The sequence below is a fragment of the Merops nubicus genome, unplaced genomic scaffold (genome assembly GCF_000691845.1).
Source record: "Merops nubicus isolate BGI_N331 unplaced genomic scaffold, ASM69184v1 scaffold21791, whole genome shotgun sequence".
Classification (NCBI taxonomy): domain Eukaryota; kingdom Metazoa; phylum Chordata; class Aves; order Coraciiformes; family Meropidae; genus Merops; species Merops nubicus.
In genome coordinates this window covers 30,845-46,926 of record NW_008589297.1, presented here as the reverse complement: position 1 = coordinate 46,926, position 16,082 = coordinate 30,845, and the positions used below count along the sequence as shown (strand labels likewise).

The 16,082-nt window shown below is 38.0% G+C and overlaps 1 protein-coding gene across 1 annotated transcript; it reads right to left on the bottom strand.

Moving 5' to 3' along the window:
* Positions 1–625: 625 nt before the first annotated feature.
* Positions 626–14,784, bottom strand: LOC103781846 (protein-glutamine gamma-glutamyltransferase 6-like). Its single transcript, XM_008949568.1, has 13 exons — positions 14,778–14,784; positions 13,532–13,705; positions 13,087–13,326; positions 8,693–8,811; positions 7,795–7,923; positions 7,446–7,626; positions 7,080–7,215; positions 6,047–6,150; positions 5,713–5,955; positions 3,652–3,969; positions 2,560–2,723; positions 1,686–1,810; positions 626–776 (listed from the first exon to the last, which is right to left on the bottom strand). Exons 1-13 carry the CDS (start codon positions 14,782–14,784, stop codon positions 626–628), a joined length of 2,091 nt encoding a protein of 696 aa, XP_008947816.1.
* Positions 14,785–16,082: the final 1,298 nt, after the last annotated feature.

Sequence of the window (16,082 nt, the reverse complement as noted above, 5' to 3'; positions counted from 1 at the left end):
TTGAATATTTACATGTGTTGTCTGCTATGTGACAAGCCTATGCTTACAGGCTCCAGCAAAATTATTGTCATGGACCTCAAACATTACATTTTCCAGACTTTACAGGCTTTTTTCCTCCCCATTCACAGTTAGAGGTGTCACAAAGTACAGAAATTAAATGAACAAAGGAGGAAATGTTCTTTTTGGTTTTTGATAAGAAGCTTGTGAAATGGAGGGGAAGGAACATTAGTCAATCTTGTGATTTCTCATATTATTTCCATGGAATGTACAATTCATTACAAATGAATAACGTTGTATGAATAGCTTTTATTTATTGCTGACAATTACAATGTGCTTGAAAAGAAACTGCATTAAATATCTGATGGGGAAAAGTTAAAACTGGGAGGTTAACACAATGAGATTTGATAAAACAGTGAAACTATGTCTACAAAGAAGGGGCTTAATTTTTCTAGACAGAAGAGGAAAAAAAAAAAGAGGCTAAATAATTATGCACTGTGAAAGCAGGAGACTTGATTCTTTTGTGCTGTAAGAGGTTATTAATTTTTGTGGAAAGTTTCTTGCCGTCATCACTGTTCCTATATGTCTTGCCATGTTAATGCTGAAATAGGAAATTGATTCCATCACATTAGGAAGGTGCTACTGCAATGGTTACAAATCCTTTAACATGTGAAAATTTATCACAAGAGAAGTCTACTTGCAGCTGCAAGGGCCCAGTCCTGCGAGGTGTGAACTCAAAATAAATTTTTGATCTCTCTCTTGGAGCCAGTCGTGCCAGACTGAAAGAAAAGTAATTATGAAACAATTAATTCAGGCTTGCACTGTCTTTCCTTGAGATTCCCAGAAAGCAGAACTGAATGTTAGTTAGGGCACCAAGGGTTACATGAGACCCAACCTTAGATTTTTGAGAATTGCTTGAGGCTTTTTGTAGAATAAGACATGAGAAAAGATATCTTCAGACATCTTCATTTACTCTTTAATAGACTAGTGGAAATGAGAAGTGCCATGTCATGCCTCCATGTCAGGGCTGGGAAGGATTGGCTTAGTCTTTGACTGGAATAATATTTTCCATGTTTTTATGGATTATTGTGTCAAAATATTTCCAGAGCCACAGCAATTCAGGAAGTTTGATAACAAAAAAATCTTTGGGAAATATGAACTACTCAACACTGAGTTAATCCATAAAGCAGCAGAGTCCAGAAGAAGATAAAAAAAGTGGTAGAACATTTTACTCCTACATTTTGAAAAGGCATTATTTTTCTCCTGGTTCAAAAGAGAACAGAGCAACTTGTTGTTTGGGCTGAAGTGATGGGAGCTATGGTAGTGTCATATTTGTTTGCTTTAGCTCAGACTTATTTTTGTAGTATTAGGGTACTGTGTATAAAAAGAAACACAAATCCAAGCTGTTTGGATTGTCTGAGTGTCAGAGACGCAAAAAAATTGACATGCCTATTTGCTTTCTTGGAAGAGAGGAATGTTAGTAGTTTTTAGTTGTTAAAGAAGCTCCTACATGGGAAAAGAAAATACATAACTGAAAAATCAAAATATTTTAATGTATACTGGGTGACGTTATTTTTGTAAATAGAAAATGAGAGATAATTCAACCGTGAGTTTTTTTCTTACTGAGAAACTAGACATGCTGTTGATTACGTCAGAAGCACTGAGTCAATGCTACAGCTTTCACTTACTGTATCTTGACCTGTTGGTTCATCACAGTCACTAGTAGTACACAGCGGTTCACAGGTTCAGGGAGGGGATTGGCATATGAGATCTCTAGAGTAGCAGCTTTGTTCACTACAACCCGCCGAGGAATCTAAATTACAAAGACATATTTCTGATCATTCACTGTTTTACAGTTTTCTGGGAGTCAGGCTTCAGAACTGTAAGCAGAACATCTGTTATATTTGAGTATGAATGAGATATTGGTAGGAGCAGTTAAATTTAACTGGCAAGCCAGGATGCTTTTCCTAATAGTTGAAGGTGGATTTGGATTATCTAAATAATGCTCTCAAGTTGTCTATGCGATATTTGGTGCACAATTTCAGTGAAATAGTCCCGACTATACAGACACATCTCGTGAAACATGTCTGATCTTTGGGCTGCTGTGACACTTTTTTTGGCACATCATTGATTAGGATTAAAGTGTTGAAACAGTATAAATGGTCTTTGACATAAACTAGAATTAAGTGTTTAAGTCTATATTTTAGGAGTAGGCAAAGTTGTTTAAAGGCAATGCAAACACTTCCCAATAACTAGAATACAGAGGAAAACAAGTTTTGTAAACAAAGCAGTGGCATGTGACTGGAAACAAAGAAAGGTAACAGCTGTTCTGAAGAACAGGGAGCAGATTCAGGCAGAGTTTTAAAACTGTTTTGTTGGTTTTTGGTTTTTTTTTTGCATGCTTACTTTCTTAATTTAAGCAGGCAGAATTTTAGAGCACAATCTGAAATTGCAGCATAAGTTACTGCATTTATCCCCAATTGCTCATCGTAAGATCTGAGCTCCAGAAAGACTCTTTAGTTCTTTCTGTCTGTTCAGGACATCAGGGAGAGAATTGTTTACCTTAATGATAATGTTTGTGTCCTCTAAAATGATTGTCTTCTCCACCAGCAACTTTACCCCATTCATGTGCATGACTTCACACAAAGCAGTAACTTGGATCCTTTTGTCAGTAGTCAGGTATTTTCCATAATAAGAATAAGGGATCTTTAACCGGATATGTTTCCCTGGAATCAAACATATCTTTAGGAGCCATTACATTCTCAAAAAATGCTGTAGTTATTGTGAGACTTTCTGAACTTGTTGAAGAGAAGCCAGCAAGAGTCTGTATTTCTTCCTTGTGAGACTGGTTGTGTATTTTCCTCTGCTGGTGATCCTTGCCTGCTTTACAGTTTGACCCTTACAGTTTTGAATAAAGGATTTTAGCTTGAAACTGAGGGAATCTGCTCTCTGAATTTCGCCTGACTCCTATCCCTTTGTGTTTCTTATAGTTAGAGGTATAACCACTTTTATCTGTTCCCTTTTATCCTATTTGTTTTACTTCAGAAGAAAGTTTGTGTCAGGTTTCACAGAGATCCTTTTCAAGCGACTTGGTCAACTGCTTATTGTAGTCCTACAACTTTTCTGCTGTATATGGGAAAAACTGTTTATCTTTGTAGTCCCCAGGGATGAAAAACATCTCTGTAATAGTTCTAATAGCCTTGACTCTTCAGAAGAGAGACAGAGTTTCACTGTATCACTGTAACTTTTAACCTTTGTCCTTGTTAATTTATATTAGTGTTGCCTGTTGAGTGCCAGAAAGGATACATTAGACTTTTTTTGTTTGTTAAGAGCAAGATGTGTTCCTATACATGTAATAATCACTGCAGACACACACACATCTATTTATATATCTTGCCTCTGGAGCTATAATGTAATTGTAGCCTTCTATATAACATTTCATAATACCTTCAGTTTTTGGTTGAGCTAGTGTAACATTTCAGAGGGGAAAAAGAAACTTGTAAAAGGTAGTCATAAACAGTGCCATTAGGCATTGGAACAAGTAGGTGTACTACAAGGCTGATATAGATGTGATACTGATGTTTCTTTCTTCCAGTTGCCTTCATATGGCTAAGAAGAGGGCTACATTAGCTACTTAGGGTCATCAAAAGTTACCTTGTTTAGAACCAAGATCCACAGAAGTGGTTGCCTTCAGGATCTCTGCCACTGCTCTCCTTGTGTACAGGATGGTTGATGCACTCATGTCTACCTTCACAGTCTTGTGGTCAAAAGATAGGTTATTGAGAATTAAGATTAGAGTAATGTCTTTGCCAAACACTGGAGGTTCGGCCAATTTGAATTTCCCAGAGATCCCAGGGTTTCTAATTGTCTCTGAAGGTCTTTCGCCTGTAGATTCTGTACGTCCTTCTGTGAAGTTGGATCCAAATATCTTGGCCAAGGCCTTTTTATAAACTCTTCTTTCCTCAGAAGAACCTGGTCAAAGGAGAGAACCAAGTAAAATGGATAGTTTGGTTGCCATTGCACCTTCTCTGTGTAAAGGCTTTCAGAATGATATAGGAGGTCAGCTATGCATCACTCAGAAATATGCAATACCTAAAAGTTCTTTATATTTTTGTTAGGCCGCTGTTCAGGTTTTTCACAGAGAAGTAATAAACATACTGCAAGAAGGTGAATAAGTCACTAAAATGAAATATGATGCATTTGCATTTGTTTAGGATGGACGATTTCTTTTTCATCATTCAGGACGTGCAGTAGTGTGTTGTTACTTTGCTAATCTGAGGATAACCAGCATCTGTATTAAATATGGTTCCACCAAAGCCTTGAGGGGTGAAGTATGCAAATATGCCTACTGATTCTGAATGGCAAACTTTAAAAAAGTCTTCCTTTTTTTAAAGACTTTGAGCTGCAAACATTAAGCAATCTATTATATGAAATTTATGCCCCTGAATTTTAAAAAGATGAGAAGGCTTAGGTACCAGGTTTGCCTCTGAGAAGTGCCTCTGAGAAGTACCTCTGTTCCATCATGAATCTTCTTGCTATGAGTCTCTCTACAGTGTAAGTATTAGTACTTGGTTCTCTTGGGTGTCAAACACAGGAGATCATGACACTTAGATTTCCTTCTTTGTTTTGCTGTCAGGATATCACGTTGTGTGTAGGCATTTGTCTTGTACTTTTGTAAGCAAAGCATTTTCCCTCCCTGGAGGAAACTGTAAGGTTTAAGTAATTTGACTTGCACTTAAAGCAAAGTTTATGGCTCAGTGTTGGACTTGATGGTTTTAAGGGTCTTTTCCAACTTAAATGATTCTAAGATTCCAAGTTTTTGAGGGAAGATAAAAATGTTCTCTCAAACATATGGCTGTGCAGTTTTTAACCTTTGCTGCTTTGTTTTCCTAAGGACATATGAATGAAACCTAGTCCCTTTACTGGCAGTTTTGTTTCCAGGATCCAATAATGTGGGGACTGAGTCCACTGGGAGTGCAAACAACATAACTGAATGGCTGGGTAGCTGATGGCTGGATATCAGAGCAGGAGCACAAGAGAGCCTAACTCAGTGAATTTATACAGTCAGAGAAGAAAACTGAGTGAGCCACTCCTCTTGAGAGTGGGATGTAATGGGGTCTTCAAAAGAAAAGATGAGGAATTGGAATGGACATGGTATTCCATATCCATGCTCGGCATGGAGCATGAGGTCATGTGGGAGTGGGAGATGTAGGTCTAGTGTTAGAGAACTGGAGTTTAAGGTTTTGGATTAGTGGTTGCATTGTTGCCCCGTTCCCTCTGCCAGATATACTGGCAAACTAGTTCTTACTAATCTGTAACTTCCCATGCTAGAGACCTGTGCGCAGCGTGTGATACGTGATGGATGGACTCAGTGTTAAGACTTTTTGGTATGACAGCTTGAGGGTTTACCTTAGGTAGTAAAATGTATTTTATAGCCCTGTTTTGTGTGTGTATTACATTATGTACTTCTGTGTAAGGGACTAAAGTATATTTTGTATTCTGTCTTAATAAGGAAACTACTAAATACACAAAACCAGAAATACAATACCCATTGTATTAAGAAAATAGTTTGAGAACACTGGCAGAATTATTTTCTGAAGGAAGGGGAGAGAGATGCTCAAACAAAGCAGTTTACCCATCCTAGCTTCCTAGGACCAAGAATGCAGTAGGAGATAAACATGGTAACAAGGAGATAAATTGTGATAATTCCTTTACCTTCTGGATATTTGTAATTATAGGTGACATCCACACGGGAATTGCTGCCCACAGCTTTGGTGCTGATAAACCTGCCAATTATTTCAGTATCACAGTAAACTCTTTTCTTTGTTCCGTCATTGTATACAATCCATCTGTTGCAATCAGCATTCACCTCTGTATACACAAATAAAGTGTCATAATCCAAGTCTACATCACCTTCTTTGATGGCTATGACAGATGCAGGGCCGCACTGAAATAATCCTAAAACATGAAAAAAACAAAAGTAAAATGTATTAATCGTGCTCAGTTTGGAGAAGGAATGTTAGGTCGTGCTAAGAAGTTACACTATTACCTTTGCTTTGTTCTTGTGGAGTTGCATCTAAAACCTGCCACCCATTGTATGATGTTCCTAGGTCTGGGCGAATGAACCAGCTTTCGTTCCAGACGTGATAATCCCTGGAGACAAACAACAATGTCTAGAAAGCACAGTAATATAAAGCCACAGAAACTTCCAGTTGGGAAGGGGTAGAGAATTTTTTTTTTTTTTTAAAAGATGTAAGTTGTGAAACGAAGTGTCTACTTACAACAACTCACTATCCCTTTCAACGGATAGATTTACTGTCTGCTTTTGAGGTGTAGACCTCAAGGTGGGGAGGGAGAGAATATAGATGTCAGCAGCTTGCTTTGGGAGCAGTATGAACTGTAAGTGAAAGATTTAAGCCTTGAATATAGGCAAACCTTCATCATTGGCTTCAGTAAACCTTCAAATGTGGGAAATGCTTCCTTTAAATAGAAACTTGAAATAGCTACACTGGTTCAGATAAAATGCTCATGAAGTCCAATAGTCCATCTATAGTGGTGTGCAGCAGCAGATGTTTAAAAAAAGAGGTAAGAATAGCACATGAATAGAACGAGCCTTCCTTAGGTACTCCCTCCACAGGGGGCCCCCCATCTACCTGGAGAGGATGATAGGGCAAAGCTGAGAAACACAGGCTTTGGACAGGTAATGAGAGGAAGCTAAGGCAGCAGAAAAGCAGCTAACGCAGCTGTGTACTTTCCATGCTCTTATCAGGAACAGACTGTTTAGATATCGTTAATTAAGAGCCTTGAACTGGTACACTGACAATGGAAACGTACTTTTTAAAGAAAATTGCAACTTGTTTTAGGTCAGAGACTGCAAAAAATTGGGCTGGTTGCTTGTTTGAAATAACTTACCTCAAAACCATAAAGTATGTTTTCTTTCCAAATGCATGTCTTGTGTATTAATTTAGATATTTGTATTAAATTTTGTCCACTCAGATCCTTTTGTACTGCTAGTGTTCATATTTTCAAGTCTCATAAATACTCTCTTGAATTAGTGGTGAGATGCAAAAAATTATATTTACCATGTGGAATCCTTGCTGATATTAAGACTTTTTCCAGAGCTGTCGTAGTACTTATCAATACTCAGGTTTCTATCCACATCATGAGCAGAGTTAAAATTTGAAATCAAACGAGTTGGAATCCCCAAGCACCTCAGAACTGAAATATATTAAAAAACAACAAAACCCAAACACAAAACCACACACAGCTTTAGTTCAATGACTAGAAATATATGAGAAACAAAGCTGTCTGAATGTTTTATGATTTTTCAGCATTTGCAGTCTTCAGAGCACTGTTCCTCTTATAGAATTAATTGCTTTGTCATTCTGATGAAGCCAGAGGTCATCAACACCTCCAATTCACCACAATACTCTATTCTTAAAGCGTACCTGTACACATCACGCCTGCAAAAACCCAGCACTGGCCATACTGAACAGGCCTGTAGTTGTCCTGGCGCCATTTCTGGAGGATTACCACGCTGCCATCCCATCTGGATGGATTCTCATGTGAATGGAAACTTCCTTGCCACTTTCCCAGGAGAACTCCATTATCGTTGTCATTTCCATTGATCTAAAAATAGGCCAATGAACAGATTGCATGAAATCAACTGTGTAATGCGGCACGTGGTTAATTATATTGCTTAAGGTACAGGTGTCTATGAGTCTCAGTAGTGTTTTCTGCTTAACCATGCTTTCTGCTTAATCATGTGGAATTCAGATTAAATTGTCCATTCCTTACCATAGAACTGATTACTCGGCCTACATATTTAGGGTCTCCTCTTCGAGATACATCAATGGCTGCGTTCTGACGATAGTACAGGCTCAGGTCAAGCATGGTGAGACAGATGTTTAGAAGGTGATCTTGAAACTGTGATCAGATGAGATGAATTTTAAAGAAAATAGTTTCACAAACAGAACTAAAGGATATTCTGCTGCAGCTCCTCCTTTCTAAGATATTCCAGCCCAAAGTGATAGGGACAGCAAGGCACAAAGACAGTAGTATGCAGTCCACACTGCAGTATTGGTTAAAGATAGGGCTTACTAAACAAAGTGAAAATCTGGCAGGATGCCTTCTGCTATCAGAACAGATGACTGAAGTAAAACTAAAACTGCCGAGCTTATTCTGACTGCAGTTACTAGATTCTCTTGAGTTATATCGCTGGAAGCATTCAAGTTTGGGCTGGATGAGGCTTTGAGCAACTTTATCTAGTTGAAGATGTCCCTGCTTGTTGCAGGCAGGTCAGATTAAATTATCTTTGAAGGTCCTTTCCAACCCAAACAATTCTATGTCAATGTCAGTTTTGGCCCCTTGTATCTGCACTACAGGAATAGTAGGTGTGTTGGAGTCACACAAGTGTCTTGTCACTTGTATTGCAGATGCTTTGGTCACAGATGAGGTCCACACTTGTACCATGAGCTTCAAGCACACGTAGAAGTCAGTTCTAGCTGCAGTGCTGTGCTAAGCCATTTCTCACACCAAAGTCCTATTAGGCACACAATGAGCAAAGCACAAGTCAGTCTCTAGCCAGGTTTGTTCAGTTTTTGTGTGAATAGGCATACCTATCAGAGAGGCAAATAATAAGAGGAAATGCTATCAGAGACAGAATAAGAACCCAGATGAATTCCTTATGTCTTACCTGTCCATAGTACCATCCTCTTGCCTCAATATACTTTGCATTGCCGACAAAGATTATTCCGTTTTCATTTAGAACATATTCTTGTCTCTCATTTTCGTTAGCCATGTAGACATCATCACCTGAAAACCAAGTTGGACATGCTTTTCCAGTTAAAGCTGAGAATACTAGCAAGCTTTCAAAAACATTTGTATCTTGATTGAGCAAGGGGAAAACTACTATTTTGAAAACGTGATGTTTTAGTTCCCTGAATATGTACAGTTCAGTGAAAATACCTGCTATTGTATATGGCCTGGGGGGAAGGGGGTGGAAATCCATATCAAATTATTTTTTTTCTGCAAATTTTAGTATAGCCTTTATGTATTATGTAAATGTTCCCCATATATACGTTATATTTTTGTGAGAAAGACGGAGAAAAGTCCAGCTCAAGCTGATGAGGTTTTTCTGCTTTCTCAGGCCAGTGAGAAGTAGGACAGATGTTTGAAAGGAATCACACGGATGACATTTTTCTCTGTTTTCCAATTGTGTTTGTCTTGTTTGAAGAATCCAGAATTAAGACCTCTGCTTGCCTGATGCAAAGTGCTGTCAGGAATGTTATTGATACAGCCTGCTCACTTTGATTTCGTTGTTACTCATCAGTTTTGTAGTTCATGGCACAGCACGTAGCTGCTATGAAAGCATTTGCTTCCCACAGAAGTTCAGGTGGTTTTGGTCACTCTTTAGGTAGCAGTAGTTACTTTGCTCTGTGCTTAATTTCAAAATTTTTAAAATTATTTACTGAAAGCTTCAGGAGTTCAGGAAGCACATATAGAAAATAAGCTTTTCTATTTTACTGAGTTAACGTCTTTACCTTCCTATAGGAACTTCCCATCCTTCCCTTCCTGCAAATAAAAAGATTGTGTAATTTATTTTTAAAATTGGATCACATGATATAAGTCCTTCTTTGTGGTGGCAGTCCACACTTTTTTTTTTTTTTAAATAATCTGATCATTGTTGATTCCCAAGATTTGGGCCAGTATGGCCCTGGAGAAGTGTGGAGTTCCAGGTGCACTTCAAGGTGTGGAGCGTTCAAAAAATTTATTTTTAAAATTGGATCACATGATATAAGTCCTTCTTTGTGGTGGCAGTCCACACTTTTTTTTTTTTTTAAATAATCTGATCATTGTTAATTCCCAAGATTTGGGCCAGTATGGCCCTGGAGAAGTGTGGAGTTCCAGGTGGTGCACTTCAAGGTGTGGACCGTTCAAAAAGAGTGAGGGGAGTACTGAGAATGCTCAGCAATCCTGAATATATAACTTATGAGGAATATACAACTTAACTCAGAATTATTTAAGGTAGAAAAAAAAATGGAGATGATGCATGGGGCAAGCATGGTAGTGAATTCCAGAAATTCTTGTGAAGAGGGTGGGGTGGTGTGGGGAGGAAACGTGCTCTTGTTGTCTATCATATGTCAGGAATGACCTGAGCGCTAAACTGAACCTGCCTTAGAGCATGGTGTGGGACTAGGTAACTTCCCAAGGTCTTTTTAGCCCTATGAGGTTTTTGATTCTGAGCAATCTAAATGTCCTTCTATAATCACTTCAAGGATGTATTTTTTAATAGTTTATATGCTCTCAATTCTAGTTTCCTAGAGCTGGTTCTTTCAATAACTATACTTTGACTCTTTTAATGATAAAACTACTCCTACCAATAACTCAGATCAAAATTAACATGAGTTTAAAAGAGGTGGCAGGGAAACCACAACATAGCACAACAAATCTCTTCCTTTGAAGTATAACTAAATATAACAACCTCTTCTGTTACTCTCAGCACACTAGGAGGGAAAACCCCTGCAATAAACCATGGGTTTTTTCCTCTTTTTTGACAGTTATGGAAAGACAGACCACTGTAGACCTAATCCCATGTTAAATTAATTTCTTTTAATGCAAAAATACAAAGTTGTTATGGATTCCATCCTCTCATTCTGAAGTTAAAGCTTAGCTGGGCATAGTGAAAAATAAGAAGGATGTAAATTTCTATTGGTAGTTTTTATTCAGTGTAAGTATGCTTTCTAACATAGATACACTTCTAGGAATTTCTTCGTATAATCTTTGCCACAGAAACAAGTGGCAAATATCAGACCTTTTTCTAGGGAAAAATACATTTTTACAAAATTCTCAAGCTTACATGCCCTTTTATTCCCTAAAGCTTTACAATTGATGTGTTTGCTTGTGAGCTGTAGGTAAGCAGTGTGTGACCCTCCATTTAATTCACAGCTACCACTTTTTATTCTAGTGGTTAAGTGAATATTCCTTCAACAGCCGTAGGACATAATGCATCATTATCAGAGGCTGGCTTGCAAGTATCTTCGATTTCTCTTTAAATGTCCTTAAGAGACTTTAATAATGTTAAAATATCACTTTTGTTTTATTCACAGGTTTGAAACAAATATGTTGGTGAATTAATAAGCTTATTGGTTTACCATTTTGGTAAGATCAATATTTTCTGTGTCCAAATTCTGCATTGATTTCAGATATATGAGCTGTGAAACTAATTGCTTTTGGTGAGGCTTTTCATGTGTACAGTTATCCTAGTAACCCTTTACTGAACATGTTCTAATTTGTAATTCTTGTTCAGGAAAGATTAACTGAAAGAAAATTACAAGTGACATCTTGTCTCCTTGTACAATGGCATTAATATTTACATCTTAAGAGTAACTGCTTTGATTGCATTTTCCTTTTTCAGGACTTTGGTTCTCATGAAGAATGTGAAAGTGCCTTTAAAGAATGATTTCCAGCTGTTGAGTCTGCCATTGAAATTGTTATTTCTCTTTAAACATGGTCTTTTACTTCGTTGTTTATAAACAAAAATTAGATACTGTTATTATATCTTTTATTATTTTATCCCTTCTCAACTAGTCCAGTCTCTAAGGTCAGCCAGTTATTTCTATGTAGTGTCCCAGCCTGTGTATGGACAATGCTGCTTATCAAAATGGGTAATGAACCATTTGATCAGAGTGTTTTTTCAGAAGACTCCTAAGGATCCACTAGTAGTTTTTCTCCAGCCCAGTGCTTTTCCTTTCATTTCTAGTCCAGGCATTAAAAGGATTGCACCTTGTGAGTAGTTCTTTACTGATATTGCAGTTTATTAATTAATTCCTGTTTTTTTTCAGGTTAATGAGTAACCTCCCATGTGGAACTGTATCTACAGAACTAACCTGCTATCTATCCTTTGCTCAGAAAATAAATTTTCTGTTTCCCTTCTGTTATGACACTCTAGTGATAAAACTGAATCTGTTCCCATTTGTCAGGATCAGGGAGCTGTTCCACTCTGCAGAAGCTTATTCAGCATCATCCTACTTTAAGGATACTCCCTTTTGTTTGGCAGTAGCCATTGCATTGTTTGATAAATCTGAAGGGTTCTTCAGCAAAATCATTAGTTTTAAACTGGAATGGTGCAGCTTAATTTTTTTCAGTTTTCCTCAGGATATTTTGTGTGGTCTCATGACTGCTACTGCTACTCTGGTGTTCCAGTTCAGGAGCTGTCAAATATTTCAGTCCCTGCAGTGTAGTTTCCATCAATTAGAAGTTACACCACAAGTGATCTTCCAGAGGGTTTTGAGAAGGTTTTTCCCTTGTGACTGTCTATGCAGAGACAGTCTGAGTTTCCTGCAAATACTTGTATAATTATTTCTATTAGCTTTTTTCACCTTGGCTCTTGACATATTGTTAGTGGCTCTTGAAAGAGTGGATACCTGCAGTTACTTTTATAAGCTGCTCAGTCACTTAGTTGGCTAAGAGCTCCCTTTACTCGAGTGGTATACTTTAAGGCTAATTGAGGTTTCTAGACTATTGCATATTTGCAAAATCTGAGCTTAGGAATTTGTATTTCTTCTGCAGCACGCTGAGGCTGCAGAAGTAAAAAATTATGCTGCAAGAGATGACCCTTTTCAATCTGTGATGAAAGACAAGAGAAATGCCATTCTTCATCCTGTGTCAGTTTTTATAAAGTGAGTTGACCTGTTGTCTTTGCAGTTAACATTTACAAGAGCAGTCTTGCTTTGATTTCGGTGCAAGTCAAGGATGTTACTGTATGTTAGCTTCAATTTCTGAGAAGTATGTGCACTTCTGAAAGTCTGTCAGCCTTCACCTGTAGAAAAAGTGATCTGCTCAGTCCTAAAGAGCGAGTCTGTGCTATCACACCATACAGCACACTTCATGAGGTTAAAAGTGAGGGGGCAGTGGTGGTGGCAGTGTGGCAGCAACTTTTGAAGGTAGTAAACACAGATCTTTGAACAGATAGCTGAGATTGCTGCTGACGGCAACCCAAAGGGAGACAACTTGAGGGAGCAAGCTCACTGTGCAGGTATAAAATCAAATAGATCTGATACATTCAAGAGCAAAGGCATTGGTACCTACCTGGGCACCAAGGGTTGAAGAGTAACACAAACTGCCCCAGGAATCTGGAGAAGACCTTGTTCCCTGAGGTTACCTGGAGGATGAGATTGTATCGTCCAATGACAGCATTGGCTGGGCTGGATATTGTAAAGTTCATATAGCCAGACTCACTGGGTGCTTGGACAGCACTCCAGCCACTTGCCCCCACCTCGGAGAGGTTAAATACAGCCTTTGTACGGTGAGATTCTGAGGGGGATGGTCCTGCCAGAAAGAAGGAGCAATTGGTTTCCATTCCAGTGTGTGGTTACGATATTAACCTGACACTTGAAATGAGCACGTGGGGGGGGGGAGAAACAGTAGAAATACATGAAGAAAAATTGCATCTCTATATAGAAAAAAGAGAAAACTATGGGAGATAAAGATTATGGTTCAGTGAGAATGGGATTTAAGCTTAAGGGAGTGCTACCTATTTCAGTGACAAATGCTAGGCTCTCCCCAGTCTGCTTTGGCCTGTTGAAGTACAGGGTGATAGTGAAGGGTTGTCCTCGCCTCACAGTCAACTCAGTGTTGGCATATCTGTCAGTATGATGTGTGCCTGCATTTACTGATGGCTGCCAGCTGATGTGTGTTGGTGTCAGATCTGTAAAACAGAAGGAAAGACATGAAGAAGCAGCTAGCATGCCATTTGCTGGTAAGTGGCATGGTGAAGTTGCTAAAAGCAATTGTCTTTTTACCAGAGGAGGGACAACTAAAGAGCAGATATTCCATTAAACTCATTAAGTCTAGTGGTCAATAATAGAACTTTTTGCTTGTGTTTTGTTCCAGGGCTTTCATACACTGAGGACTTACATACTTACTATGCAGTGCTGGATACTGTTTTATTACTGGACTTTGGAAAAAAAAATTAGAGGCAAATCAGTGTCATTTCCAAATAAAGTGGCCTGTAGCCCCTCTGTTTTCAACATACATATTTTTAGGATCCCAGAAATGGCTGTTGGGACATCTTACTTATCCTGCTTACATCCTGATGCCATTTGGCCTAGGGTAGAGAAAGATGCATAGTGAGATATCATCTGTCTTATAGGAATAAACAAGACGTATTTGAGAACCTAAGTTGAAGCTTTTGACAAATCAATCTGAGACATCAGTGAACTGCAATAGGCTGCTGCTTTCCCTGCAACAAAGCAATATTAAAAAAACCCTAATTTGAACATGTTTGTTTCATCATTAAACAAGAGAAATCCCTGCTCTGCAATTGCCTAGTTAATTTGAAACTTTAAAAAGCAGAGACAGTGTTATTACTGTTTTCGTTTGGTAGGGTTTTAATGCGTCTTTGAATTCCCATCTATAAGCTCCATGCTTACAGATCCAGTAGTATGGATTACACTAGTTTTGTTAATACAAAGGGTGACGCACATCTGAAATAACATTTTAAAAATAAAGGGTTTAGATAGAGTTCTGCACGGTGCCTTTTGGAGTAATGGGAATTAATTTTTTCCCCAAAAAGTATCTTCTGCTTAGCCCAAAAATTACTCTCAAACAGGTCTTAATAATAACATTAAAACTTAGAAAATGAAGTGCTAGAACAAATTACAATATAAAATTTCTTTCAGATAAGAAATCTGAGCAGATACCTACAGGGCCCACATATTAAGGAAACAGTCCTGAATAAAGTACCTGCTGAAGGGAAGCAAATGATGTGCAGCACTCACCTGCCATTCCCTCAGCTTATGAGAATTGCATACGACTTCTACTTTGTTCTTCAGGGATGTCCAAGGCACATTAATCATAAAAAGAGAAGAAAAACCCCAGCAATCTTTTTGTGCTGTCAGCTGAAATTTGAGAGAAGGAAGAAGTGCTTAGCAGTTGTTATTAATACCTGTAGACTTGTCAAATGAATTAACTAGTTCCTATAATATATATGTCTAATGCCAATGTTCCTGCTCAACGTGGGTGTAATTATGGGAGGAGATACCAAAATTATTTACTCAGAGGAAATGCATTCTCTTGAATCACAAGACAAGAAGAACTTCCTACAAAGGATAATAGGCGTGCCATGAATAAGTTACCTTTAAGGATGAGGAAATGGGGAGTGTGGTGGGATGTAAAAGCCATATGAAGGAAAAAGGAGCATTTCCTGATTACTTAACTTCCAGATTGGTCAATGTCATTTCTGGTTTTGTTCAACAGCTGTGAGTTGGGTTTAGATTTTTTTTGGTTTGTTTTAGTCTTGTTTTTTTTTGTTTTGGTTTGTTTTTTTTTGGTGATAAACTCCCTCCACAAACGAATGTTTGTTTACCTGTTGCGTTAGCAAGGTCCATACTGCTCAGGAAAAGTTCTATTTCAAAAAAGAACTCTCAGACTATTAACCAGTAATTTTTATCAGTGTGACCTCTAAGCCTGTCTTCACAGATGTGAATATATTTATTTTTTTACCCTGGCTTAAAAGTGTACAGGTAGTAAAGTGACATTGTTGTGGGGAGCAATATTTATCTGTTTAAGATTCTGCAGCTCTACTAATAATTTAGCATTTATTAAAGACTTGAAAAATACTCTGAATTTTAAGTTACAAGTAGAAAACCCACAACCTTAAAAATTAAGCTCCAACAGCTTTTCTCTTTCATTTTCAAAAAAACCCAAACAAACAAAAAAAACAACACAAACAAAAAACAACCAAACAAACCAACCAAAAAAAACACAAAAATTGGCTTCTTATATCTTTTTGAGAAACTTTGTTTGGATACCACAAAGACTAGAAGAGTACTTACATATATGACATTCATGCTAGCCCTATTCTGAAAGGAAAACACCAAAAGTTCACACTTGGCAGCAGTATATCTGGTATGGTGAATTTCCACTTACATTATAGTTTAGAGGTCCTTCCTTCTCTTGGAAGTTTCCAGGATGTTCAGGCTGTCAACGCTTGTTCTGGCAATCGCCTCAAATGGATTTGATTGCTGTTCAGAGCTACTTTAGTTGGTCTTTTTCTCTTTTCCTTAATTCATATTCCTTGGAAA

Bases quoted from the DNA above. Each gene is read 5' to 3' on its own strand.
- LOC103781846 (XM_008949568.1), bottom strand. The intron at 2,724-3,651 runs GTAACTTTTGAT...GTTTGATTCCAG, and splicing joins GGATCTTGGTTCTAAACAAG to GGAAACATATCCGGTTAAAG. The intron at 1,811-2,559 runs GTAAACAATTCT...TTTGTAATTTAG, and splicing joins ACACAAACATTATCATTAAG to ATTCCTCGGCGGGTTGTAGT.